The following is a 27,687-nucleotide window of genomic DNA, read 5'->3' on the forward strand; positions in this document are numbered from 1 at the left end:
TCCAAGTACTCCACAGCGTGGCTGGCAAGAAAGGGTATAAAAGAAGAAAAACTAATGACATGGCCACCTTGTTCACCTGATCTGAACCCCATTGAGAACCTGTGGTCCATCATCAAATGTGAGATTTACAAGGAGGGAAAACAGTACACCTCTCTGAACAGTGTCTGGGAGGCTGTGGTTGCTGCTGCACGCAATGTTGATGGTGAACAGATCAAAACACTGACAGAATGCATGGATGGCAGGCTTTTGAGTGTCCTTGCAAAGAAAGGTGGCTATATTGGTCGCTGATTTGTTTTTGTTTTGTTTTTGAATGTCAGAAATGTATATTTGTGAATGTGGAGATGTTATATTGGTTTCACTGGTAAAAAAATAAATAATTGAAATGGGTATATATTTGTTTTTTGTTAAGTTGCCTAATAATTATGCACAGTAATAGTCACCTGCACACACAGATATCCCCCTAAAATAGCTAAAACTAAAAACTACTTCCAAAAACATTCAGCTTTGATATTAATGAGTTTTTTGGGTTCCTTGAGAACATGGTTGTTGTTCAATAATAAAATTATTCCTCAAAAATACAACTTGCCTAATAATTCTGCACTCCCTGTAGTGACCGTTACTACAACGTAGAAAATTGTTTCGGCTAATTAATTTATGCTAAAGCTGAAATGCTGGGGGAGACAACATATTCTTTTCAGTGGGCTTAGTTTCATACTTTACCAAATCCAACCAGTGGTGACAGACTTAGACATTCATAAGTCTTTCAGGCAGGATCAGTGAGTGGTAAAGCTAAAGAGCAATAAGGTCAGCATATGAGGTAAGCAGAGATGAAAGGATGAAGTGGGTAATCAAGTATATATATTCACGCTTGTCTGGTGGAAGGAGAGAGTTGTAGAAAGAGGCTTCTTTTATTTCAAAATATGACATTTTGTGGGTTTTTTAATGTTCTGATTTTAGATGCATCTTGTGCGTTTCAGTGTGTCATCCTCTGGCATCACTGCTTTGATCAATCGACTGCATTTTTCAGATTTGACAAGTATGAAGGCTTTGTCAAAATCACTCCCTGTTTTCTACATAGTGGACTACATTTATTGTATTTATTTCAGCGTCTGTGTGAATTTTTCATTACACGGTGGCCAAAAATAATACACAGCAAGACTGAAACTTGTGTCCATGTCATAAATACTGCAGTTGCTGCCATTTAATGGACATGTAGTCGTTGGTGATGATGCAATTTCAAGATGAGAAGTGACAAACGTGTCTGAAATCTCAATTCACCTTCGAGACACAAGTTTTTATTTTGTGTCAAATAGCTCTTGTCTGACAGAAACTTACTGGACAAAAATACTTCTCAATATGTAAATACTTGATAAAAGTATTTGTCACTTTACACCTACAGGAGCTGCTTCCCTATGGAAAGAAGCTCTCAGTGCAGGCTTTATGTGCTGATGTTAATGACGGGGGACTCTTTTACCGGCGACTTTTACCCACTTAGCGCCTCAGGATTCAGAGAAAATGGTCATCCACTTTGAGGCTGAGCTGCTGTGGCTCCTAAACACTTCCACTTTGCAATGATACCACTTAAAGTTGATCATCTAGGAGGAAAGAAGTTTCAAAAACTGTCTCATTGTGACAGAAGCATTTTATTACAGTACCACACTCGAATTCAGTGAGTAAGTCTTAATCTTTCACAAATCTTTGTAAAGGCAGACAGCATGGTTAGGTGCTTGATTTTATACACTCGTGGCAATGAATGAAAACACCTGAATTCAAAGTTTAAGAGGCGTAACCCCGTACTTTTCACCATAACCTAATTTATTAAGAAGCTCAGAACAGCGGGAGATATATAGGGCATATAAATCTCATGCATGTGTTGAAGTAGTGTGGACTGATACATGTTATAAAATGAAAGAGCATTTGTTCCCTAAGATGTGCAAGTGATGTTTAAAATGGTTAAAAAATAACACACTTTAAGTTTTGTTTGTTCATTTTTAAAGCACAGCTGCTCTTTTTTACTTCAGTTGTGTTTTTGTGAGGTGTAAAAGCAGTAGAAGTAGATCTGTCCCTTAACTTTTAATACTTTATGTTTTAAAAAAAATACATTTTAGTGTTTTTTCTTTCTTTTAAGTGCAGGATTATGTCTTTTTGTGGCAGTTGTGCATTGCTTTTTTGTGCTTTTATATTGTTCTTTTTGTGGGCGATTTCTTCAGAACCTGTCAGTAAACCAATTTTCCCAGCAGGGACAACAAAATGACTGAACTGAACTGAACCGAAGAGCTTTTGCAAATGAGGCCATTCGTTTGAATTTGACATTTGAGTGACTGGGCCCTCTCTCGTATCCACTGTTCTGACATTTACTCAGTGAAAGTGTTAGACTAATGAAACTTAACATTATCCAGGTCAGCCTTTTACGTGTCATCTTTCAGCTAAGCTAAGCACAGTAGTGAGCTTTTAGCGAAAGGCCAGTTTCAGTAATGATGATGGATCTTCCGGAGACATTTATTTTGCTCTTCTGTTTCTATGTGTTTGTTTCCATCTCTCTCTTTAACCTCGGCTGAACTACAAAAGTAACAATGATTCCAATAGAGAGGTTTTACTAAAAGGGCTGTTTTCTGTGCCATAGTCATAATAATAACCTTTATGACTCAATGACGTCTCTAACAAGCACTGAAGAGAACTGGCGTCATATTCTTCCACACACTCGCGCGTGCACACACAGGAAGGCTTTCTCTCACGCGCTTCTCTCTGGCCTACGTCTGGCTATAAGAGTGAAGGTATAAGGATCTCTTGGCTGTGTTTGTTTATGGCTGTTTGTCTAACTGTTTGAGTATTTGAAAGAGCCGTCAAGGTCAAGTTTGTTGTATATTTGTTGAAAACTATGAGATTGTGTAAGTGTACGAGTCTTTTTAAGCCCATACTGAAGACATTTGCGCGCGTTAGGTCCTGTAAAAAAAAATGTATTAAGTGTTATTGGCCGAGTTGGACATTTTATCACTGCTCTTATGAATCCTGCTTGAATTGTCAGCCCATGACACTCTATCTGCTAAAACTCAAACGGCTCCCAGTGAGTGGCTGCGACTGTTTCTTAGCCAACTCAAACTAGAGAAACACCACGAAAACCGAGTCCTCATATTTACGACTCTACAACTCATTGTAATGAAAGAAAACACCGCACAATTACACACTTCAAATGTCTTTGTTGTTACAGTGTGATCTCCAAATAATAAGCTTGTCAGAGAGAAATGAGCTTTCTCTTTGCTTGTTTTTTAAGTTATACAACAAGTAATCTGTGAGGTTTCCACAGCCTCACAGTTGTTAAATCTACTAAAGTGACTCATGGCTTTTTAACAAACTTCCACTGCAATGGAGATGTACCATTCTGCTCCTGCAGCCCGAGACATGTCGCTTTTGTAAAGAAGAGAAAACTAAAGACTCTGTAGCTGTTATGTGGAGATAAGAGCAGTGAAATTAGTAGTTCTAAATATAACTGACAGTGTTATCTCTCAAATTAGGATTAATTGGCCCTTCTAAATGACTCTAAAGCTGTGCTAGATAACTTGGCCCTCTAGTGATTCTAAATGGTATTGCAGCAGTTTTTGTCGGTAAGACGCAAGTGCTTGACTGTCTTGTTTTCGGTTAACAGCATAGCTAACTCTCAGGATTGCTACTGTGCAAAACAATACAAAATCAAAAAAAGAAGAATCTACTTTCAGAGACTCCCCTATTCACAAGGGGTTACCACAGCGAGTAGCTTCACATGTTTGTAAGCTGGATACCAACAGGGACTGATGTCTCTTCCTGCGATCAAACCAAGGTTTGCTTGTTAGGAGGAATTAGTGGTACAGAAATGCAATACTGAATCTGTGTAGCATGTACTGACATTGCTTGGGAAGTTCACGTCAGGTTTCGCGGTAGGTTTTCAGAGGGGTTTGCGGTTATGACATAGAAGATGTTCGCTGGAGCAAACATCTGGTAAGAACTTTTACATATTGCTTATACTATTAGACTCTTGTGGAGAAAGCCGTGTTCAGCACATTGTGATTTACAAGTATTTGACTCCTTGGATAACAAGAAAAGGTTTGAAACTACAGTTTTGAGGGGTGTGCAATCTCATAAATTAAGAAAATGTGAGAAAATTAGAATAGAATAGAATAGAATAGAATACTTTTATTTGTCAATTTCTTCAAATGTACTTGCCATACAAAGGAATTGAAATTACGTTTCACACTGTCCCATGCGTAGACATTGACAACAATAAGGTGCAGATGCACAACAAAAACAGCCCTAACAATAAAGTAATAAATAGTAATATAATAATATAAATAGTGCTAAAAGAAATACTAAAAATATATATATAGTTGCAGGTGTGTGCAATTGCAATGCAAGTCAGGAATGTTTTCAGTTCTTGGTTCAGAGAGTGTTTCTTTGTTGGAGAGTGTGCGTGGGTGAGGGGGAGTAGAGTCCAATCTGTCTTCCTATACTTCTGCCAATCTGGTGATTACTGTGGCATTGCCTTCTGAAGATATGCTAATAGACTTACAGCTAACCTGGGTTTGTTTGTGCAGTTGCTGACATACTTCCCCTTTAGCATGGGAAAATTCCAGCACGGTGGCAGCACTAAAAGAAAGATTTATAGGCAACCAATCTAAACACTGATATTTCAGTGGAGATTTCATAATAAGTTAAAGAAAAAATGCTCTTTAACTAAAACTTTGAAGTCTGTTCAGAGGTACAAATTAGGTTTCAAATGCACACTATCATGTTTTTTCAGCTCTACACCCTGATGCCCTGTAGCAAATTGATGCCCTCTTCACAGACCACATGTGTCTGCTTTAGGACCCATCGTGGTTTTAAGGTCACTGATTGGAAGACTTTTGATGGACAGGACAGAAAAACAGGACAGGGTTGAGCTGGAACTTTAACATCACAACTGATAATGCAGAGCGTGACTACAGTACAACAATGGCAGTGATAGCCCAGTTGTGAGAATGTGTATCTGTTTATGCTGAATTTGAACATCCACTGTGAGTTTTTTTTAAAAGTGTACTTTGTAGACTGTAGGTGTGGTGATAGTTTTCCAGTGTAACTACTTTTCCTGTCTGCTTGTCGTTCTGTTTTGTGGCTTTGTCTTTCATAATAGTTTAGTGTGAATGTGCAGCCCCCAGCGAACAGTCACGGCTGGAGATTTTTTAAGCTGTTGTTTTCATGAATTCTCTTAAAAGCCCAGAGGTGGATTCTTTAAATTTTGCTCACTCAGCCTAAAGAATAAACCCGTTACTGTCACTGTAAACCTGGCCATTGTTTGTTTCAATCATATAAACTTTTACATACGCTATTATTCAAGTCTGGGTGGATAGGGTGTAAACTGCAACTTGATTCTATATATGGTGGAAGGATAGAAGCTGAACTTTGAGAGTTTCACAACTCAGAATTGTTATTTAGATTGCTGCAAGATTAGATTAGATTAGATTGAAGTAGATGGTTTAAATCTCCATTTACTTGGGAAGTTGTTTTGCTTGCGCCTTCATCTGAGCTTTTTGATTAATTAGCTATAAATCAAAGTGCATCTGTCTGTGTTTAAATGAAGTTGTAAGACGGGAGTTGAGTAGTAGATGAGAGAGAGGAGGAAGGGGTGGAGAGTAGGGCTGCCACGATTTGTCGACTAGTCACGATTACGTCGACTATCAAAATCGTCGACGACTGATTTAATAGTCGACGCGTCGTTTGAAGCTTTGTAAGATCCCAAAAGACGCAGGAATAAGTAGCAGGATTTAAGAGTGTAATAACGGACTGAAACAGAAGATGGCAGCACTGCATGTACAAGGATGCCAGCTACCGTTAAACCCCGAAGAAGAAGAAGAAGAAGAAGAAGAAGCAGCAGCTGTGTCCCAGAATTCATAGCGCGGCCCAGCGCAGTTTCCAACAATGGCGGCAGCTAGTTAGTTTTAATGTTACTCTTATTATTCTTTCTGGGTCACAAAATAAACGTTTAACATATTTTCAGGCGAGAATGTAGCTGTGTAAACCTCAAATATCTGCTCAGTTTATCAGGACACCACATATTTTCAAAAGCGCTCCGACGTTTTCGGAGACATCTGTTACCCACTAGCTCGTTAGCGAGCCGGGGGCTAGGCTCACTAGCACCGTGAGAACACCGGACTCCCCGCGAATCGTTTTCAAACCCACCGCTGTCTTTCGCTACTCAGGTTAAATATATATGAGTCACTTAGATAACTTAAAATGTTATTGTTTGGCTTTTTTTTTTTTAGTATTTTATTTGTTCCTGAGTAAATCAGTTTGTCTGAGATTAAAGTTATAGTTTTTGCACAGCTGAATAAACGTCAAGCAGACAGCTGATTATCAGAAGTGTGAGATGCTCCAGAATATACTCCAGTGTCCTGTTATATTTTAGATAGCAAGGAGTTTATTAAACTTCACCGAAACAATTGCAAATTTCATTAAAATTTAATAAACTATCATCTTGTCTTTATTTTTAGTTAGCACAGACCTTAAACACTTAAAGCTGTAAGCTAATGATAGTTATATAAGAGCAGATGCTGCTGGTGCAATAAGCTGTAGTTTTACGTCTAATGGATGATGATCTGATTAGTCGACTAATCGCAAAAATAATCGGTGACTAGTCGACTATCAAAATAATCGTTTGTGGCAGCCCTAGTGGAGAGGAGACGTTTGGGAGCTGAGCAGACATTAAGGCTCATCTATTTGTGTCGCATTGTGGTCTGGGGTCTCTCTAAGCTTTCATTAGGCAGCTCTGCTTCCTGCTCGAGGATGATTGTTTTTTCTCTAAACAGGACACTGAGGTCCTCAGCAATCATTACACACACACACACACACACACACACGAAGCTGTGTATGCATGACTTCAGAGGACAATGCATCACATTAACTTCATGCTAAATTACCATAACCATTACTTGACTTAAACCAAGTTTTCATACCAGGGAAGTTCCACAGTGTAACAGTATACACACTTTGATGTCCTCACAGTGTAAGTAAAGTGCACAGTATATACTTAGAAATACAGCTAAAAAGAGGCGCAGTGAGACATGCACATGTCCTCTGCACCTTTTTCACAGTCACACACACACATTGGCCTTCGTCGGTCATTACAGACAAGCTGCTGGTTTTTATGCAGATTTATTGAATGCAGTCTTAATGGCTTTACCAGTCGTTCTCTTTTTACATGCATTTGTCATTTCCTGTCTTTCACTTCTTTTACCCTTGATCTCCGCCTGTCTTTGGTTATCACTTTCTCCTCCCTCTTCTGTCTTTTTACTCTCCTCTCTTGCTTTTCACTGTTCTTTGAAATATTTTTTCCCACTCCACACTCTGCTATTGTCACTCACCCTTGCTGAGTCTCCACCACCTTTGTCTTTCTCTCTCTTACACCATTTTAGCTCTGCCTTCGATCTCTACCTCTCTTTTCCACTTTTATCTTTTTCTTTCTTCTCCCTTTTTCTTGATAAGAAGCAGCAGGTGAAGGTCAAAGATGTCAATTCAAACACAACAAGATATGCAAAGAAAACGCTTTCTACTCTAAGATTTTTTTTATTTCTATTTGAAGCATTTTGGGGTTTTTTTATTTTTTTTTATTTACTTTTTTTTTTACAGTGGCTGCTATTGTCGAAGTGCAGCTTAATGTATTTGTGCTGCTATTCCTTCACCAGCTTCCTTTTGATGCTCTATAGCCATGCTGCAGGAATTTATTTAAGTACAGCCATAAAAACATTTTACACAGATTTCTGTGGAACAATTAATTTTGTGCAGATGTCATACTTTCACTGCTTTATGCAAGCAGAGAAATATGTGTGTTTGTGTGTGTGTGTGTTTTTTTAAGGAAGAATTGTAAATGAAGTCTTGTACAGTGGAATATGATTGATGATTTTCCGGCATGGCATTGAGTGCCAAGATAGAATTTGTTGATAAAATTCAAAACTGATAGCTATGCAGTTTTTTTTAATCATTCAAGACACACACCTCCTCTTACTTCAGTTCTTACTTGTTCTCATTCAAAATGATATGTGGCTTTATATTTTTCCTTGTGTATTACTACAGATACATGTTGACATCATAAATAAAAAAACTTGACTTCCTAGGAGTTTTTAAGTGTTTGATGTAAGTTTGATGAGTCAGTCAGTATGCCATGCTATGAGCTGTAACACTAATTTAAAACTAAAGTAATATATTTAAAAAATTGCGCACCTATAGGTTTAAAAACAGCGAGTGTGAGTACCACACAGGTTCTTCACGTCTTTTTCTCAGCTCTGTTTTAAGATTTTTGCCTGGCCGCAGTCCTAGTGAGGGAAACTGCTCAATATAAAGCTTTTAGATATATTAATATAAATTGCCCAGCTTTTGAAAAGTGCTTTGGACCCTCCTTAGCTTGCTTGGTGTCTTTCTTCTTTAAAAGCATATTCATTTTTTTAAAACATCTAGGCTTATTTTTGTTGCACCTTTGCATTGCATGTAAAGTAGCACTTTCATTTTAACAAGAAAACTAAATCAAACCAAAGAATAAATAAATAAATAAATTCTTGTACAACCTTAGAACTGTGGATTATTTTATATTAAACTGCCATCTTTTCAGATTGGCCTTCTGGGAGGTTACACCTACAGTATATACAGTTAATGCTGCAGTCTGTTTCTGCTGCTTTTTTCTGCAGCCATTAGTGTTGTAAGTCCAGCCACATATAGTCACTCCTCTAGGGCCGATTAAGGTTTTAGGTCTCGCTCTGCAAGTTTGGTTCCCTTTAAAAGTATCCCACTGTTACAGTTACCACACATATATTCAAAAGCACCTTTAGCGGAAGGTTTGAGGGCTCCCAGATTTGAGTGTCCCTCCCAAGAAACTCCTCCCACACTTTGGGCTTGTAAATATGAATATGTTCCTGTAGTCAGTTTGGCTGATTATATAACCTAATAAAATAAAATTACCAAGTGATGCTGAATTGCCTGAAAAACACTTCCCATGATTTTTTTTTCTTAAGAAAACTGCGGTGCTTGAACGGTGCAGTGTTTTAGTCCTCAAGGAACAGTTTAAGGCACAAGTCCTCAAGCTCTATTCCCACTGCAGCTTGTTAGCTCGTGTTATTAGCTGAGCTGCCTGGGCAGGAAAGCACACACACACTTTGGTGCTTTTGGGCTTGGTGCAGTAAAGGCAGCCAACTTCTAAAGCAGTCTACATACAGTATAAGCCGGTTAGAGTATAATGGTTTAAATAGAGACGGGCAGAGCAACAGGGATTATGACCGTCTGTGTAGGCCTGTTATACTTTATCCCTTTGCTGTTCTTCATAAAGGAGTTTCTGTAGCACCACTCAGAGAAGCTCCATAAACCTTCTGTGATTGCATCTTTACTTCCTGCATTTATGCTCTTGCGGGATATCATTAGGCAAAAATTTGCTCACTAGCCTTTTTCTGTATCCCGACATCACCGATCACTCTCCAGTGTTGTTTCAAGCAGATTATATCATTAATGCAAAAACAACCGTTTCACCTTTTACCCTAAACATTTCCTGCTTTTTTGCAGCTGTACTTTTTTCTGTCAGTTGTAACATGTTAATGTTCTTGCAGTTTGTGTGTTTTATTGTTACACTTTATCAGCAAACTGTTAAGAATGAACTTTCTACTTTTGTTTTATAGCTCTAAATGTCCTGCCAGTCCTAGACATCCAATATCTGTAAAAAAAAGAAAGAAATATACAACACGATATAAAAACATAAAAAATATACAGAGGTTAACACATTTGTTAGATCAGCTGTTATAAAAACAAGAAAACTCAAATATTTTAGAAATCTGTCATAAACTAATTTAAAACTATAAAAATAATATTATTATTTATTATTTTAAAAAGCTACATTTACATTTTTATACCCAGATTTGAGCTGGCACACTGGACGTCTCTGAGAAGTCAGAAATTATTTAAATTAAATTAAATTAAATTAATCAAGCATAACAATCAACAGCTAAACCACAGAAAAAAATAAAATTTACAATTTTTTTCAGCTTTTTGTGTATAAAAATTAATGAAAATTGATGGAAAACAACAATAATTATATTTTAGCATTAAAATATGATGGATTAACCATTACAAAAACATTAAAAATAGGTTTTGGTAATCACCAATGCTGTTAATTTAAGACAGCTGTGGCATATGCCTTAGACTGTGTGGAGATCTAATAAATGTGTTAAGCACGGTATTTTTCTTTTTGTTTTAACTGCTCTGTTTGTTGTTGTTTTTTACTATATTAAGCACTAATTGGATTGTACATCGGCCTTTCTCTACCCTCGATTTTTCAACTGATTTTTATGTGAAGGATCTGTGTTGAATTTACCCAGAAATTCAATGAAAAGAAATTGAATAGTTTTTGCTTTCTCCATCTTAGCCCCTCTATTATGAAATTAAGACTGTTGATCACTAATGTCAGTAAACTACCAGTTCCTGACACAATAACGTCAAAAAAAGGCAACAAATAACAAAAACTGGCTCTAGATACGATTGTACTATATGTATAGTTCTTTTGAACTCCCCGGAATGAAGTGGAGTTCTTAATTGAGACGATCTAGTTAGAAGTTATCGGGTAACACCAAGTCGAGCTTAGTTAACAAGCTGCATCCATAGACTTCTGGCCTCATAATCATCTCTAACTTAAAAACTGTAGTAACAAAGCAGAAGATGCTGGTGTGTCTGCAGCAGGCAGTTGTTCTGCTTACAGATACTAATGCATTCTAGTTATATATTTGTTCTTCTGTCTTTTTGCCTTTTGCTGTTTGATCGTTTCTCTCTCTCCGTTAATCTCAGCACGCTATCTCTACGGTTCCTTTAGAAAATATAAGCATTCCTTTGCAGTGTGTGTCAAAGGGTCAGTGTGCACACACCGTACCTCACTCTGATTCTCATGCTGATAACCAGCGTCTGCGCTTCTGTGTGTGTGCGTGTGCATGATAGATAGTAATCCATCACCATAATGGAGCTTTAATGGCTGCAGTAAAAATCATCTTCGTCAAACTCTCTCTCTATTACACAAACACACAACTTACGTGTACCTCTGTCTACCTTGTCTACCTCTCTGTTTCCCACAATCCTCTCTGCCACTCCATAAATCAGACCTCAAGCTTACAGCGTTTGCTTTAGCCTCACGCTGTGCACTCACACACACACCTGGCATGTCAAAACCCAAACCACTGGATCACACACCAATTCACCAACACCTACACTTATAAACACACATACATGCATGTGCATACACACACTCACACACAAACACGCACGCAGTTACAAGAGTCATGAATCTGGCAAATTTTTCCCACTTTCATTATTTCGTCTGCATTTCTCTCTGACCACACACTGTGATTGCATGAGACACGATCCATGGGAGCTTACAACCAAAACATCCAAGCTAGTACCTCATACCTGGAAACTGTTTATATTTAATTTCTTTGGGTCATTAACGACTTTTGGATTATGTGTAGCAAGAGAGGAAGTCTATTGCTTGGCAACAAAGAGACTTTTTCTTCCCCTACCGAGTATTAAATTTTGATCATTTTCTAAAGAAAGCTGTGTTTTGTTTTTCTAGTTCTGGCCATCATTCATCATATCAGTCATGATATCAGTTATGAGAATATTTTTCTCCCTGGGTTAATTGTAACAATTTAAGAATGTTGCAACTCAGCTTTTTAATGGAGACCATTATACTTGCAGGCATGAAAAAAGGGGGGAAGCAAGAGGGGAATCAAGGTCATCACATTGGTTTTTGTTTTCATTACTGAAAAAGGGGATCATATTAGAGATTTCCTTACAGTCGGTCACGAAATAATTTCAGTCAGGGCCACTTTGGTCTAAAAGATGATTGTTATTCCATGTGCAGCAATTTACATTTGGCAGTACAGTTGTTTTGTTCTATGCAGAGAAAAGCGGTTAGACCTTTGGTACTGAACAGAGCAGACATCACAAAAATCTGAACATGATTGAGACACAATGAAAAGAAGAAACATGCAGACGTAGGTTGCAAAGCAGCTTGCGGAGGAAGCAGCAACTCTAGACAGGCTAAAGTGACTTAAATAACCTATCCTATATGACTTTTGCCAATAGGCACCGTGGGTTATCAATGACATCAACCCTATTAGCTAGTGTACGAGGGACCTTAATTATAAATCTGTTAATATAATTAAACTTAGTAGCTATATCCTCAATCATCCATCTCACGATAGTGCTTGACTCAAAGGCAACTGGATTTCTTTTAGGTTCTTTAAGATGACCTCTTAAAGAACCTCTTTAAGACCTCTTGAAAGCCTTCTATAGTTTTAAAAGCTGGCGAGGAGTCCCAGGTATTTAACCTCTAGTGGGACATGTCAGGACATCTTTGTGAATCATTGCCCACCCTATAGCCATGTAAGTTGTTAAAGTCAAATGGCTGAGGGTGGACTGGCAGTTGGAGGCTCTCTTGGTGTCGTAGGCCATCACCTCTCTCCAGTCATCTGTTTTCTCTGCTTCACGGCACAGCATGCACAACACTGCACAACTTGCAGTGAGGTTTGCCAGGACCTATAATAAGAGGACCAAACAATCACTCCACAGGTCTTATGGTATATCATAGGAGAAACTGCTCTTACATTGTAGATCACAGGTGTCAAACTCCAGGCGTCGAGGGTCGATGTCCTCCAGGTTTTAGATGTGTCCTTGATCCAACACCGCTGACTTAAATGGCTAAATTACCTCCTCAACATATCTTGAAGTTCTCCAGAGGCCTGGTAATGAACTACTCATGTGATTCAGGTGTGTTGACTCAGGGTGCGATCTAAAACCTGCAGGACACCGGCCCTCAAGGCCTGGAGTTTGACACCCCTGTTGTAGATGTTCACATCTTGGACAGGGAAGACAGATATTTTGACAGAGCTGTGCCTAACCGGATCAACCAATGTTGCGCAGAAGAGGTAGCCTCGTAGAGGTAGGTTGATCCGGTTAGGCACAGCTCTGTCAAAATATCTGTCTTCCCTGTCCAAGATGTGAACATCTTCAACAGGGGTGTCAAACTCCAGGCCTTGAGGGCCGGTGTCCTGCAGGTTTTAGATCTCACCAAAAAATGTATGCCCTTGTAAAAATTGTGCATACAATTTCAGATAGAGTGTAAGAAGACGCTGGTTATTGTAATTAGTCACAAACCCAAAAATTAAGGAACAGCCGATTTTCTAAACTTAGGGGGAACAAATGTTGCAGCATTGTAATGTTTTCTGTTAAATCACCAGTCCAATAATGACAGACTAAATTTTAAAAACAAGCTCCAGACTGCACACATCAAAATTTTCCTAAAGCTGGTTTTAAATAAAAGCTGCCAATGACCACAGAGTCGACTGTTCTGCATGATGTGATATGTTCTTATGGACACAAGAGGCATTGAATTTATAAAACTAAATGTGCAAATTATTACAGCGGTTCTGGTGTTCGTTAAGTAAGATGATTGAGGTGGTAGCCAACATGCTTTTTTTATTTCCTCAAGACATTACTGATCAATTTTATGCCTAAAAACACATGAGGATTGTGCTATAACGTAATCTCATAATAGCATGGCTCTTGTTTTTTTTTTAATCGTCATCCTGTTTTTAAGTTGCGTTTAACACATTAATTTCAGATTTTTAGGCACTTTTTGAAGTCTTTTTCCTCCGGTGTAGGTCAAGGTTGCCTGAGTCAGAAAGCAGATGCAGCAGACAGATACTAAACTATTTATCTCTTCTCAGTTGTCTTACACTCTTATCTTTACTGCTGTGTTTTTCTGGGTGATTGCAACTAAAATGCAAGGCCGTTAAGCTAAATCACCTGCAAACACCACCAGTGTAGAAAAGTGTAGCGGGGCTTTCTGATTCTTCCAACACGAGTGTGCAAGGACATTGGCCAGAGTAAGAATGAGGACAGCAAATCAGTGGAAATGATAAAAAAAAATCAAGGTGCAGATAATGAGGGCAGATAGAACAGAAAGAGAGATAAGTGATAAAAGTTGGACTATGTGCTCAAAAATCATCACTCTGTTTGACAGCTCATCACTTCCACGCAACCGTGATTCATCAGAGGCCTAAACGAACGTGTCAAAATTATTCCATAGACCTCCAAAGTTGTTGTTTTGCAAAGCATCTGTTTTCTGCTTACATCACCTGGAAAGACTGAATAAGTCATTAATTTTTTTGTTGTTGTTTTTGCTGTGGGGGGTTGTTCCCTGCTGTCTGAAACTAATGGGGCTTTCCGAATATGCCAATTTGAGCCAAACTTGCTCAGTCTCTCCAGTTCTGTCCCATTCTCTTCTTGCATATTACTTTGATTATCTTCTCCTATTATATTAATTCTTTGCCTGTCAGCATTTCTTTTTGGCTCTACAAAATCGTATGTTTTAGTTTAGGTAGCTTGGTTTCCTCTCAGCTTCTGGTTTCCAACTTGGAGTTTTGCATGTTCTCCTTGTGTCTGTGTGGTTTTTTTTCCATTCACTGCAGTTAAGTGAAAGTAGATAAGATGCAGTGATAGTAGGGAACAGGTAGAAGACAGCCTGGACAAATGAGGAATGAAATTCAGTAGAAGCGAGAGAAGAATACATGTGTGTGAATGAAAGAGAGGCAGGTGCAACAGTAAAGATGCAAGGAGTAGAGGTAGTGAAGGCAGGTGAGTGTAAATATATGAAGTCAGCCATACAAAGCAACAGACAGTGCACAAAAGAGCTAAAGAAGAGAGTGCAGACAGAGTGGAGTGGGTGGAGACAAGTGTCAGGGGTGATTTGTGACAGATGGATAGCAGCAGGACTGAAAGGCAAGGTTTACAAGATGGTGGTGAGACCTGCTGTGATGTATGGTTTGAAGCAAAAAGCCAGGAGGCAGAGCTGGTGGCAGAGTTGAAGATACTAGGTTTTTTTATTGAGTGACAAAGAGGGACAGGATGAGAAATAAGCATATCAAAGGGACAACTCAGGTTGAGAGGCAAGGCTGAGATGGTTTGGACAACAGCAGAGGTGGGATAGTGGCTATATCGTATAAAGGATGTTAAAGCTGGGGTTGCCAGGCAAGAGGAAAACTACAGAGAGGGTTCGTGATTATAGCAAAGAAGCACATGCAGAGGAGGGTTGGTGTGACAAACAAGGATACTGGGGAAAGGATGTGATGATGACAGATTATCTTCTGTGGTGACCCCTAAAAACAGAAGCAAAGGAATAAGATGATGAGCTATAGTTTCATTGCTGGCATGAATGGTTTTCTGTTTCTGTGACTGAGAAGTAACCACTAATATCATAGGCTCCACCAGGGAAAATGGATGGATCTACAGCTAATAAGATTCAATACAAACTTGGATTCATATTAAAAGAGGGTTGTTTTTTTTTTAACATCCTCGATGACATTTCAGCAGTTTACATTTTAACTTCCTGAAAGTTGGGGACTTGCATGCTAAACAAAAGGAGTTTCAAAACTGTGGTAAAGCGTTCAGCTCGTTGTCTTTCTGGTCCAAGTATTTAAACAAAATTCCCTGATGCACATCTTGCATTTTCCAAAATGCAACTTGATAGTGTCTTTGATTAGCACTTTCATTGTGCCTTTATACACAACTGTGGCCTATTTCCAATAATTAATATAACAGCATGATATATGGATAATGACTTTTCCAAGTAATTTATTAGATAGATTATCATTAATCATTAATAGTGTTATTACTTGCATCAGTTTTACACATAAAGAATAAAGCCACTGTGATATAAAATACCACTGAGATTTTCTGGATAACAGATGAGAGCAGAGGGAAGAGGTTAAGACTTAACAAGGGAATATTAGCCAATATTTGACCCAGGCCTCACACACACATATACTCACACACAGACAAACATAAATGTGGGCTTGTGTTACATGGCCGTTTCAGCGGCTCTCGTATTGATACAGATGTATTGGTCATTAAGTCAGTTAGGTTTGACGTCTCAGCCCAACTGCAGCCAAAGATAATAATATCAGCGCTCTCTCAGAGAAATTTTCCACTCTGTCCGAACAGAAAGAACTACAATTTGGTGTTTAAGATTGAAGTCTGATGCGTGTGTGTGTGTGTGTGTGTGTTTGTTTGTGTGTCCTAAACCCTGCTCAGTGATCATCCATTGGACTGTTTTTTTTCTTCTCATCAGTCAAAATACTAACAGAATAGTTGGTGTTCTTCTTAGACATAACTACCTGCTAGTTAGCTTAGCAAGATATAGGTGTAAACAGCTACCCTGATTCTTGTTCAGTTTAGTAGTTTATCAGCATATCACATTTGTGTTATCTCTGGAAATGTCAAATCATTATAACCAACCAAGAAGTCAGATGTTATTGATTGTTTAGAAATAATACATCTAATGGAAAATAAATTTGTTGCTCTCATTTAAAGCTAGCTGTTTGTTTTTGGTAAAAAGTAGATATAGCAAGCATAAAAACTTCACCCAGTGCTTTGTAATTCCCATTTTTATTCTTTTTTGTTTGTTTGTTTGTTAAGGGGGGGGGGGGGGGGGCATTTTGACTGTCTGGGAGCTAATTTATTTATTTATTTACACGAGAAGGTGAAATGCTAAGCTAGCATTTTATGCTAGCAAGTTCTGTTTATAGGTTGTATAGTTGTGCACTTTAAGATGTTTTTTAGTGCTGAATTAGAAATAAAATATCACAATTTGACTCAAAAGCTCAACAGACTGTTAGGACAACTATCTACAGAGCCAGCTGTATTATTGGTCAGATAACAAGATACTAACTTCACACCTTTTCAGTTCAGTGAATAACATTAGCTGAGGTGAAGCTCAGCTAACAGATGCTAACAGATTGTCATGGACAAACCTTTAGCTATGTTCACATGACGTCAGTGTGTTTTGGACACAACTTCTAGTGGATATTTGTGGAACTGCAGTTTTTGGCACTTAGCCTTGTTTTGATTTTTCAATCCAGGAAGTGGCACCCTGTTAGTTTTTACTCTGAGCTAAACGAACTGGCTGCATATTTATCCTACAGACCTGAACACCATCAGAGAGAAAGTTAATATGAACGTTTTTTCATGAAAGTATTTCTTTTTTTGGCTTTTAAAAAAAAGTCTAAATTTTCTCCTCTCTCTTTCCGGCCTTTTTTTCCTCAGTTGGAGGCGGAGTTAGCACTGTGCGAGAGGGAGGGGGCGGAGCTCCAGGAGTACGCCAATCAAGTCCTGCAGCAGATCGCCGACCGATGCCCTGACATTTTAGAGCAAGTTGTCAACGCCTTGGAGGACAGCTGCTGACACACTAATGCACACACTGGCAGAAAATGATTTTTTTTTTTAAAAAGCTTACATTCAAACATTTAGTCGTATTTAAAGTCAGAAGGCAAACATTTAACACAGCTTGGCCCCATAATTCCCCGATGCACAAATAAAATTAGTGCTGCACATGAATAGGAATACGTTCCCAGCCTTCAAAGAAAAGGGGAACTAAGACAAAAAATCAAATTATTACTGAAAACTGGGCTTTAGTTGCTTTAATTTTCTGTTTAGAGCACTATATCAGCATGCAAGTCAGCTAGAAATAATTGATAATCTACATTTATTTACATTACTACCCCAACACAGAAAGAGCCCTTACTGCACTGGCCATACGCGACACCTTATAGTGAGCTTCCCATGTCCTGGGATTCAACGGGAGGATTTGTATTCGTGACTTGGGGCAAAAAGTATTTTCAAACCTTAACAAAAAGTTGAACATAAGCTGAGCTTGCCAGGTTCTTACACGCTGTTGCCACATTATTGTATTAGTTCAGATTCAAAAATATGTTTATTTCAACTGCCTTTGGCTCTTTACATCATTTGCTGCTATCTTTGTAATTTTTAGGTTCCTTTTTTTTCCACTTTCTTTGTTTTTGTCTGATGAAATGTCCTAACATGCAGTTTCTTTCAGCAGTATTCTCTAGATAGTTGTGTAAATTGTAAAGGGAGCGGTTTAATTAACACATACACAACTTTCGTCAGGGGTAACATGACACTTTAATCTATTGTTTCCCATTATCAAATCAAATCAAATCAAATCAAATCACTTTTTATTGTCACATCACATGTGCAGGCACACTGGCACAGCACATGCGAGTGAAATTCTTGTGTGCGAGCCCCACAAGCAACAGAGATGTGCAAACACAACACATTATTGATGAAAGGTACAAACTACAGTAAATAACTCGCAAAACTCCCTTTATGAAGACACACTGGCATGGATGGTCTGACTTTCTGTTTCACCACAGAAAATCACACGTCTCCTTCATTTATGGCGCCCATGCCAAAATTAGGTTCAGATAAGAAAACCCCTTTTATGACAATCCCTTTAGCGTTAACATGAGGTGTCAAGTCTGAACTTTACTCATTTACCTTTAGTCAAACGTCTTTTTTTCTTTGTTTTGGGAGGGGAGAAAATATAAAGTAAATGTTATATATATTTTTTTGCTTTTGGTAATATATATTAAACACTAATCTTGTTTAACTGAAAGTGTCGTCATCTGTTGGTTGGTATGCTAGCATATGGTAATGCGTCAAAGTCTTTTCTTTTTTTTCCTTGGACACTGTTATTGGGAACGTGTATTGCACCTACAGAAGGCTTTGTGTCCACCGGGAATGTTTTCTCAGACTCAGTTTCTTGTTCTTGTTGTCTACAGTGGAAATGACACTGCATGTCTCCCACAGCGCTGACAGCCTTAGCATGATTTAAACTTTTACGGCAGTGAGCACTAGAGGTTCAAATTGTTTCAGCTTGAAGCAAAATTTCCTTCTTTTCCCCCCCCATCCCTTATACTGTATTGAGTGATGAGGCCATGACGGGAACTGTTTAGCGCTGCTTCCTGGTAAGAAACACCTGGTGGACACAAAATCTAAAGACACAGATTCACATTACGCTCTCAAATCTGACTGGGGACGCTCATGAGAAAAAAGGAAAAAACAGCTTTTGTTTGTTGGCACCTGAGCAGCGTTTTAAAAAGCTTAAAGTCACAGGGGTGCAAACGAGAAGCTTCATTTCAAAGATACCTGAAATCTCACGCTGCTTTGGGTTGAAGGTTCCTCAGATGTCTTTTTTTTTGTGGTTGTGTTTTAAGAGGGGACCCCAGCAGATCTGAGTGTGTTGTAAGTTCAGTATTTGTTGTCTGTTTTATACTGATAATGTTTGTCACTGGGGGTGATGATGACTGGGACTCACTTTAAATTTCTTGTGGATTAAAAATCAGATTGAGAGAGAATGTAATAAAATATGGATTTATCTTTATTTCTCATGTCATGCCTGTTATTTTCTCTGGTTTGTTCGCTGTCAGATTCTCTGGGATATGTGACAAGTGAAACGAAGAAAACGCTGCTTGATTGTGCCCCCTGATCAATTTTAATCAAATGTAAAAAGTATCCTGTGTTCTAGGGCTGTTCGATATAACGATATATATCGGATGACGATATAAAAACGTCTATCGTTTCATTTTACGCTATCGTTTGTTTCGTGGTGTCGCAAAATAAACCGTTTACGGCAATATTTTTCATCGTTTTGGTGGTCACTGTAGTGGCTATATTAATTTCTTAAAGTTCTCTCTTTCTCTTATATTTAATATAACCACACTACAGACAGACAAGCGCATGTTTTTATGCGTTGTGGTTAGCAACAACGACGGTAACAGCATCGGGTGTCCGCATGTTTATGTTCCACATAAACCTTTCACAATAAAGCTCAAGATCCTGTTGAGACTTTTCAAAATAAACTGGATCACGTGAAAGAGCAGATTATTTACGGACGAGAAGTAAAAAAGAGCCGCCAGGTGCTAAAAAATAAACCTTAGACTCAAACGTTAGAACAGGCTTTTCCCCGCAGCACGCCGTGTAATAAATACTCACAACTTATGTCTAAAAATGTATAGTTTCATGCATCGGTTAAAACACTCGACTCCAGCTACATGACGCGCAGCTGGAAACACTTCCCGCAAGTCGAGCTGCCTGAGATTCACAGAATTTACAGAAAATGTTACATTTTTGTGATTTATATCGTTATCAGGATGATAGAATTCTTATATCGGGATATGAGATTTTGGTCATATCACACAGCCCTACTGTGTTCCACTACTATAAAAAACTCATAAAAGCTAACTTTCTTTCACAGCAGCTAGCGAGCATACTTAGGTAGATCTGTCCTTTTTTTCTGACTTCAGCTTTCCATTCCCTTTGCCTCCTTCATTCTGCCGTGTTTTTCATGTGTACACTGAACTATTTCTCTTATCTTGTGAAATAAACTAAATTTTGATTTGATTTGTTTGAACTACATTTTCATACTAGAAGAGAATGGTTAGTCTGCTAATAGGAAGGCAACAGTAACTCAAATAACCACTTCTTAAAACCAAGGTATGCAGAGGAGCTTCTCTGACCACACAACACATTGAACGTTGAAGCAGATGGGCTACAGCAGCAGAAGACCACACTGGGTGTCAGAACAGGAAATTGAGGCTATAAATTTATACAGACTCACCAAAAGTTGGACAGTAGAAGATTAAAAATAACATTGACTCGCTTGATGAGTCTCCATTTCTGCTGCAACGTTTGGAAGGTGGGGGTCCGAATTTGGAATTCTGCCTTGTATCAACGGCTCAGGCTCGTGTTGATGGTGTATTAATCTGTAACTTTTGGCCTCTAAATAGCAACTGAGTACAGTATAAATGTCAAAGCTTACCTGAGTATTACTGCTGACCATGTCCGTCCCTTCGTGACCACGTTACATCCATCTTCTGATGGTTAATGCTACATATCACAAAGCTCAAATCATCAACTGGTTTCTTGAACTTGACAGTTCGTTGTACTCAAATGACCTCCACAGTCACCAGATTACCAAGAATATTTCCAGCACCTTGTTGAATCTGCGCCATAAAGAAACAAAGCAGTTCTGAATTAGGACTGTGCGATATGACCAAAATCTCATATCACGATATAGGACATTTCTCGTCCCGATAATGATATATAATCACAAAATAGTGCTTTTTCTGTAAATTCTGTGAATCTTGGGAAACTCTACTTGTGTGAGGTGTTTTCAGCTGGGCGTCATGTACCTAGAGTCCGATGCATGAAACTATATAACTCTTTCCATACTCTTTCACGTGATTCTTGCGTAGGTGGTAGAAGAGGTTTGTCATGTTTGAGTCTGTGGTGGGGACCGGTTTGCAGCATAATTTGCATAGTACAGTTTTCTGGTTTGTGTCACACTTTTTATAACCAAACCAAGTCCATGCTACAAAGGTAGCCCCTCGTTTAGGAATAAGGCCCTTGATTTGTTTTGACTGGTCCTTCTGTTTGCAGCTACCTGATTCTTCCTCATCTTCACTGGCTATGCTGGTATTCTCTGTGCCCTGATGCAAAAATATTGCTGTAAACAGTGTATTTTGCAACACCACGAAACAAACCATAGCGTATAATTTGAAACGATGTTTTCATTTTGTCATCGGATATATTTCGTCATATCGCACAGCCCTATTCTGAATGTAAAGGGAGATCCAACCTAGTACTACTAAGGTATACCTAATAAAGTGTCCGGTAAGTGTATATGAGTAATTGTAGCTAATTTTCTGAAAATGACACAGTAGTTAAATTTAAACTAACACAAAAAGATGACTCAGATGTTTAAAGGAGTTGTTAGACTCATTCGGCTGGAAAATTTGGTTTAACAGACCTGCCCAGCTCGCCTGACCTTGAACCTCGACCCTCACCTGACATTTGCCCTCACTTGTGAAGAATTTCTATTTAGGGATCAAAGCGCCATCCTGTTATTATGGCCATTCTGGTTTTCACACAACACTCAGAGAACCAACTCCTGGCAGTCTGTAAATGTAGCATACATGCTGGTGCTTAGCTTCACATAAGGCAACGCTTTGTACGTGTGTTAGTGTGTGTCGAGGATCTGCTCTGCTTTCTCTATCTACTGTCCCAATAAAAGCCAGTGAAGGGAGACAGGAGGGATGGACAGAGCGAGAAAGAGGAGGAGAAAGAGATACGCCTTAGTGACTCCCTGATTTATGTGATGGAGAAAAAGAGGAAGGGGGAGGGAGGTAGAAATGAGTGGAAACATGGCCCATTGAACACTTCATCCCATCTCTTCTACAGCTCTAACTTTGCACAATGTACTTCTACCTGCCCTGTGCACAAAAGTGCATGTCTAAACATCAGAAATATGCACTAAAGAAGGATATATTTTTATATTAAAGTTGTCTAAATGTTCACTTTTCAAATATAGATATTAAGATTATTTTCAAAAGGCTTGCATGTGATATTCCTCACTTGAGGAAAAAGAAAAGCTGCAATCATTATGATTCCACATCATTTTACTTTTAAGGAACAATTACAGCTACATTCACCTGCAAGTTCGCATAAGTCTAAATCTGTGCTCCAGTCCAACAAATCTGTGCTCTTTAAATATGCGCATGTGTGCATTCAGGCTGGAAAACTGAGGCTGTGCGCGACAGAAAGCACAAGCATCACAGGAAACACAATGCTCCAAGTACTTCAACACTAAATGCTAAATCCCCTTGATTCTTGACTGCTGCTCATGTGCAGTATTGTCCCACATCGCCACGGACAAAGGAATCTGGAGAGCTGTTAAAGCTGGCAAAGAAAGAAAAACAAACTGTGAAACAGCTCCAGAGAAGCAGAGCACAGGGCCAATCCCACACAACCAGGGGTGAACCCTTCAGAGGCCTAAAGACAAATCATAGAAATGGAGTTGCATTCATTAACTACAGTTACTCTGGCAGCATCATTCTCTACAGACCTCACAGTGTACTTTCACATGACAGGTATGCTTATGTGTGCAAGTGATAAGACCGACTAACCATAAACAGTTGATGATTTGTCCTTCAGCAATTTAAAAATGTTAACATTTTGTTTCTGTGCCACTGCAATGATGTTAATGGTCTCAGTCTGGCCAACTCTGTAACAAAACAGGTTTTGCCAGTCCATACGTCAAGTTATATAAGGAAAAAATAATAATCACAACATTCTAGTTCAAAATCTGTATAAAGTGGCGGTAAATTGTATTTGATATACAATCCTATGAAAAACTAAGTTCACTCTTACTGCTTCCATAGGACTTAAGATAGTAAGCAGCAGCCTGGTATCGTTTGCAAGTGTGAGCACCTCTATAAAAGCAGAAGTGTTGTTCTGGATCATTCACTCAACATAATGGCTCAATATTCACCAGGAGTGGATATTCCAGCAAATTCATCCCAATGATCAGAGAAAGTACAAAAACCCTAAGAGCTACTTCTCAGACTCTACAGGCCTCAGTTAGCATGTTAGTTAAAAGTTAGAAAAAGGCTGGACAAGTTTTGCTTGTTTGGAGGGTTGCCAGAAAAAGCATCCTCTCTCTGAAAACTACATGTGGCACAGCTTAACTTTGCAAAGTGGCATTTGAAAAAGCCACAACACTTCTGGAACAATGTGGTTCATTTGTCAGAGACCAAAGTGGAGCTGTTTGGTTATGGTACACAGCTTCACATTTGGTGGAAACCAAACACAGCATACCAACTCATCACTTCATACCAACTGTTAAGCACGGTGGTGGAGGGGTGATGATTTGGGCTTGTTCTGCAGCCTCTGAGTCAGCCATCGGTGCACCTGTGAGGACATCTCTCTGACAGCTAAAGCTTGGCTGACACTGGGTCATGAAACAGGACATTGGCCCAAACTGTGCATATGGACTATGGTCTATATAGATTTGAGCAGATGAAGCTCAATGACCAACCACAAATTTTGTCACAAGGGTAACTCTGCATGTTTTACACCCGCTGCTTTTCCTGATGCAATCCTAAAGTTCTGTCCAGCTGGAATCAAACGACCGACCTTTCACCTCACCAAGCAAATGTTGTAACCATGGAAACACCAGCAGAACAAAAGGCTGAAAAAGAAAAGAATTAAGGTACTGTAATGGGCCAAAGTCAAGACCTCTGCCCAACTTCAAGTCCTGTGGTGGGACCCTAAGAGTGCTGTGCAATCGATTGCTTGCAAACCTCAATGAACTAAAGAAAACCTTGTAAAGAAGAGTGGACCAAAATTCCTCCGTGACCATGTGAGAGACTGATAAAGTCATACAGAAAATAAATACTGGAAGTTAATGCTGCTGAATGTGTTCTACAAGCTACTGAATCGTGGGGTGTGCTTGGTTTTTCACATGACTGCACAGAGTCCTGTGAAAACCTTCTTTTTCACATGACTGTAGAGAGTCAGCGGGACACAGAAGTTGTGTTTGTTTTATCCTGCTGGGAGCACCAGAGGGGAGGAGCTTGCCACACAAGAGTCCGACAGCTCAAAATTACTGTGCTTTGGAAACTTCTTTCTTCTTCTTCTTTTTTTTTTATTGCTCTGATGCAGTTATAAAAACGGAGTAATCGGTTTGTGTTTGGGATTTGCAGCGATCCTTTATCTCTTCTCCTGTTTGGATTTGTTTCTCTATCTTTTGTCACTCTCACGCGCCGCACCTTTCTTTACAGAGATTATGTGTGGATAAGATGCTGCTGATACTGGTGGTTCACAGCACCCCAAAAAAAACAACCCAGATGTCCTTGAGATAACACGCGAACACGTGTAATCCACGCAGCGCTCCCGCCTTTCCACATACGAGATAGACGAGGGAGGAAGGAGGCACACGAGGAAAGTAGGAGGAGAAATAAGAAGTGAGTGACTGCAGAGGAAATGAGGAGGGCTTGCACTGGCTTCGGGACAATGTGGTTTCAATCATCACACATCATATCGCACATGACTGAGAAGAAAATGATTGAAAGGGTGACTGAGAGAAGGAGAAAGCAGAGAGGAGAGAAAGGGTTGACACCAAAACAAACAGCAGCCCAACTTCAAACACACTCAGGATATATATTTTAGGTTTTCATGCTCAATAATTAATGTTCTCACTTGTGGTTTGCTTGTTGCTTCAGTCTTTTGTTCATTTTTTTTGTGCTCCTTGCAGATGTGGCATTGTTGTCTCTAATAAATGGTTTGTAAAGTAAATAAGCAGTAGGTGAAATGAATGGAGAAAAGAAGGAAGGGAGGAGTAGATGGAGAGAGCTGGCTCGGCATAAGGGACAGGAGGAGGTAGTGAGCGGTAGGAAAAACCTTGGAAAGGAAATAAAAACAATGTGAGCGGAGTGTAGCTCCTAAAATAAGCTGTTAGCCGCTGACAGCCCAAACATACTCCAACACCGATGACATTTTCCTTCTCTCCTCTTTTCCTTCCCTGCCTGTCCACTTGTGTTTCTTTTCATTTGTCCGGGTTCTTGGTTTCACGTGACTACCTCTGCCACCTCTTTAACAGAGCTCTGTTTCACTTTGTTCACCTTTAAACCATCTGCTGTCAGGCTGGCAACCTGTTCAAGATGTACTATGCCTCTCGCCCTATGACAGCTGGTTTAGGCTTCAGACCCCCACCCACCCACGAGCCCGAATTGGATAAGTGGACGAAAATGGACGGATGGTTGGATGGATGGATTTCTCTGTATTATTGTAGGCTCTTCGCATTTCAATATAAAGTGCTTTGAGGTGACTATTGATGTGACTTGGCGCCAAATAAATAAAATTAAATGGATGGATGGATCTTTTTTTAATCACACCCACAGAAACAATGAAGGGAAAATGTGATAATCTTAGATAACTGAAGCATTATACTGATTAAAATGCCCGGTTCATGCTGCGGTTTGATATACTGCATCTGTGTTCCATGCCTTTTTTATATGCTGAAGGTAAAAACACTTCTGTAAAGGATACATACAGTGCATCTGGAAAGTATTCACAGCGCTTCAGTTGTTCCACATTTCTTCACATTACAGCCTTATTCCAAAATGGATTAAATCACTGGGTCAAAGACCCAAAATGTTGAGTTTTGTTCTGGATTTATTTATGATTTATTTGTTATTTTTTTCTTTGAAAGTATAAGATAAATTATGTTCTAGTTCCTGAGTATTCTATTTTCTACTTTTAGTTCCTTGTTCCAGTCTGTCTTAGTCTTGTCTCCATGTCTTATCTTCAGTGTTTCAGTATTTGTCATCCTTTCTATCTCCCTGGTCCTGTCCCATGTGTGTGTGTGGTCTCTCTGGTTCTGTCTAGTTCCCATGTTTGTCCTGCTCCCTATATTTATCCCTTCTTGTTTTTGTTTTTCATCCTTTTGTGTCCCCCTGTGGTCTGTCATGTCTCCATATTTTTGTCTTGGTCAGATTTGCGTCGTAGTCTGGATGTCAGTGTGTGTTTTAGTTTCTGTTTTATCTTAACAGTCCCTCATTTTGTGTTCTTAATGTTCAGCTTTGCTTCCACTGTCTCTTCAGTTAGATTTGGTTCAGCTGTGTCCCCCAGTTGTGTCCACCCTTCCCTGGTCTCGTCCTGTGCATATACCGTTCGTCTGTCCTTCTTGCCAGTGTAAATAAATCTGTGATTTTAAGTTTACTCTGCCTGCCACACGCCCGAACATGAAAAAATTCATTTTACGCACAGTCTCCCAAAACGATAAACTGAAAAAAGGTAAGTTGCCAGTTCATGGTCTTCCGTTTAATGACTGTTGATATGCACATGTACACCAATCACAATGACCATGATTATCACTCACAGAGAATTAAGCAATGGCTGCAACCACAAAGCAATAAAAGATGGTAAATTCACTCCCTTTTTACATAAATGGCCAGTAAAATGACCTTACAAACACTGTCTCATAATTACCATCTAACAATAAGAACCCTGGACTACAGTCTCACACAACAACAATTTCTCTTGTGGGATCAGTAAAGTATCTGTAAACAACCACTGTTGAACAGAGGTGGTGGCTTCAACACCAGCCATCAGTCACCCTTCTCAATCTCCACTCACATCTTATAGCTGGTGAATATGATAGGCTGGGGCAGGTTCCCCAGTGGCTTTACCAGAATACCCACAGGCAGTAAACTGTTGTAATGCGGAAATGCTGTTATACAGTAAGAAGAGATGAGTAACGCTCTCGGATTGGCTACTTTCAAACCTTCCCCCTCTGAGTACAGGGCTATTTCACCATCCTCAAAAAAATGCGAGGAATATTTGCAACTTTGCGCGAACAATTATTTGTTAGGATCGAAGGAAAAACACGACTAAGGCCGCGATTTCGCGTGGGTACACTTTACATTTCTTAGTGACAACAACTAATTGTACAACGAGACAAAAACCAGCCAATCCCTTAAAGATTTTCTTCTTTTACGCTTTTGTGTCGCAACAACCAAAACAGAGTCAAAAAAAAAAGACGCTACTTGTGTCTTACTTCTCACCTTTGTATTCTCCAGGCTGACTCTGTAGCCTTCCCAGGTGTCCGTTGTCAGGATGGGCGAGCGGTCTAAGTTGCGGCCACTCAAGGTCCAACTCCCGGGTGGAGGCGTGGGTTCAAATCCCGCTCCTGACTTGACACTTTACATTTATTTATACTACAGGTCATGGTGGATAATAACACGATAGCCCGGCAAATATCTTGATTATAGTTGAAGAGTTCGAATAGGTTTTCCAAAGCCATGTTTTGTATATAAATCTGAAATGAAAAATACAAAACACAGAAATCCCAACATTTTTTTCCCGTCATTCCTCCTTTTTTAGAGCGAAGTTTTCAGCCAATTCGCATTCACCCAGCACATAGCGTCATGGCTTCCGAGCTGCTTATTACCCAGCATACAG

At 39.2% G+C, this 27,687-nt stretch overlaps 1 protein-coding gene and 1 long non-coding RNA gene across 9 annotated transcripts in view; one reads left to right on the forward strand and one right to left on the reverse strand.

Annotated features, from left to right (window-relative positions):
* Window positions 1-17,306, forward strand: part of LOC309692481 (ELKS/Rab6-interacting/CAST family member 1-like) — a 152,280-nt gene extending 134,974 nt beyond the window's left edge. For all 8 annotated transcript variants that reach the window (XM_082511032.1, XM_082511036.1, XM_082511039.1 and 5 more), the window contains one exon: window positions 17,131-17,306. In XM_082511032.1, the coding sequence (XP_082367158.1) occupies window positions 17,131-17,268 (138 nt within the window). In that variant the 3' untranslated portion in view covers window positions 17,269-17,306. The remainder of the gene's footprint in view (window positions 1-17,130) is intronic.
* On the reverse strand, window positions 12,898-27,687 carry LOC309692482. Its single transcript, XR_014272321.1, has 3 exons — window positions 27,291-27,687; window positions 20,705-20,888; window positions 12,898-15,185 (listed from the first exon to the last, which is right to left on the reverse strand). It is a non-coding gene; the product is annotated as an uncharacterized lncRNA (long non-coding RNA).

Source organism: Aulonocara stuartgranti (assembly GCF_965226115.1).
Source record: "Aulonocara stuartgranti genome assembly, chromosome: 17".
NCBI lineage: Eukaryota > Metazoa > Chordata > Actinopteri > Cichliformes > Cichlidae > Aulonocara > Aulonocara stuartgranti.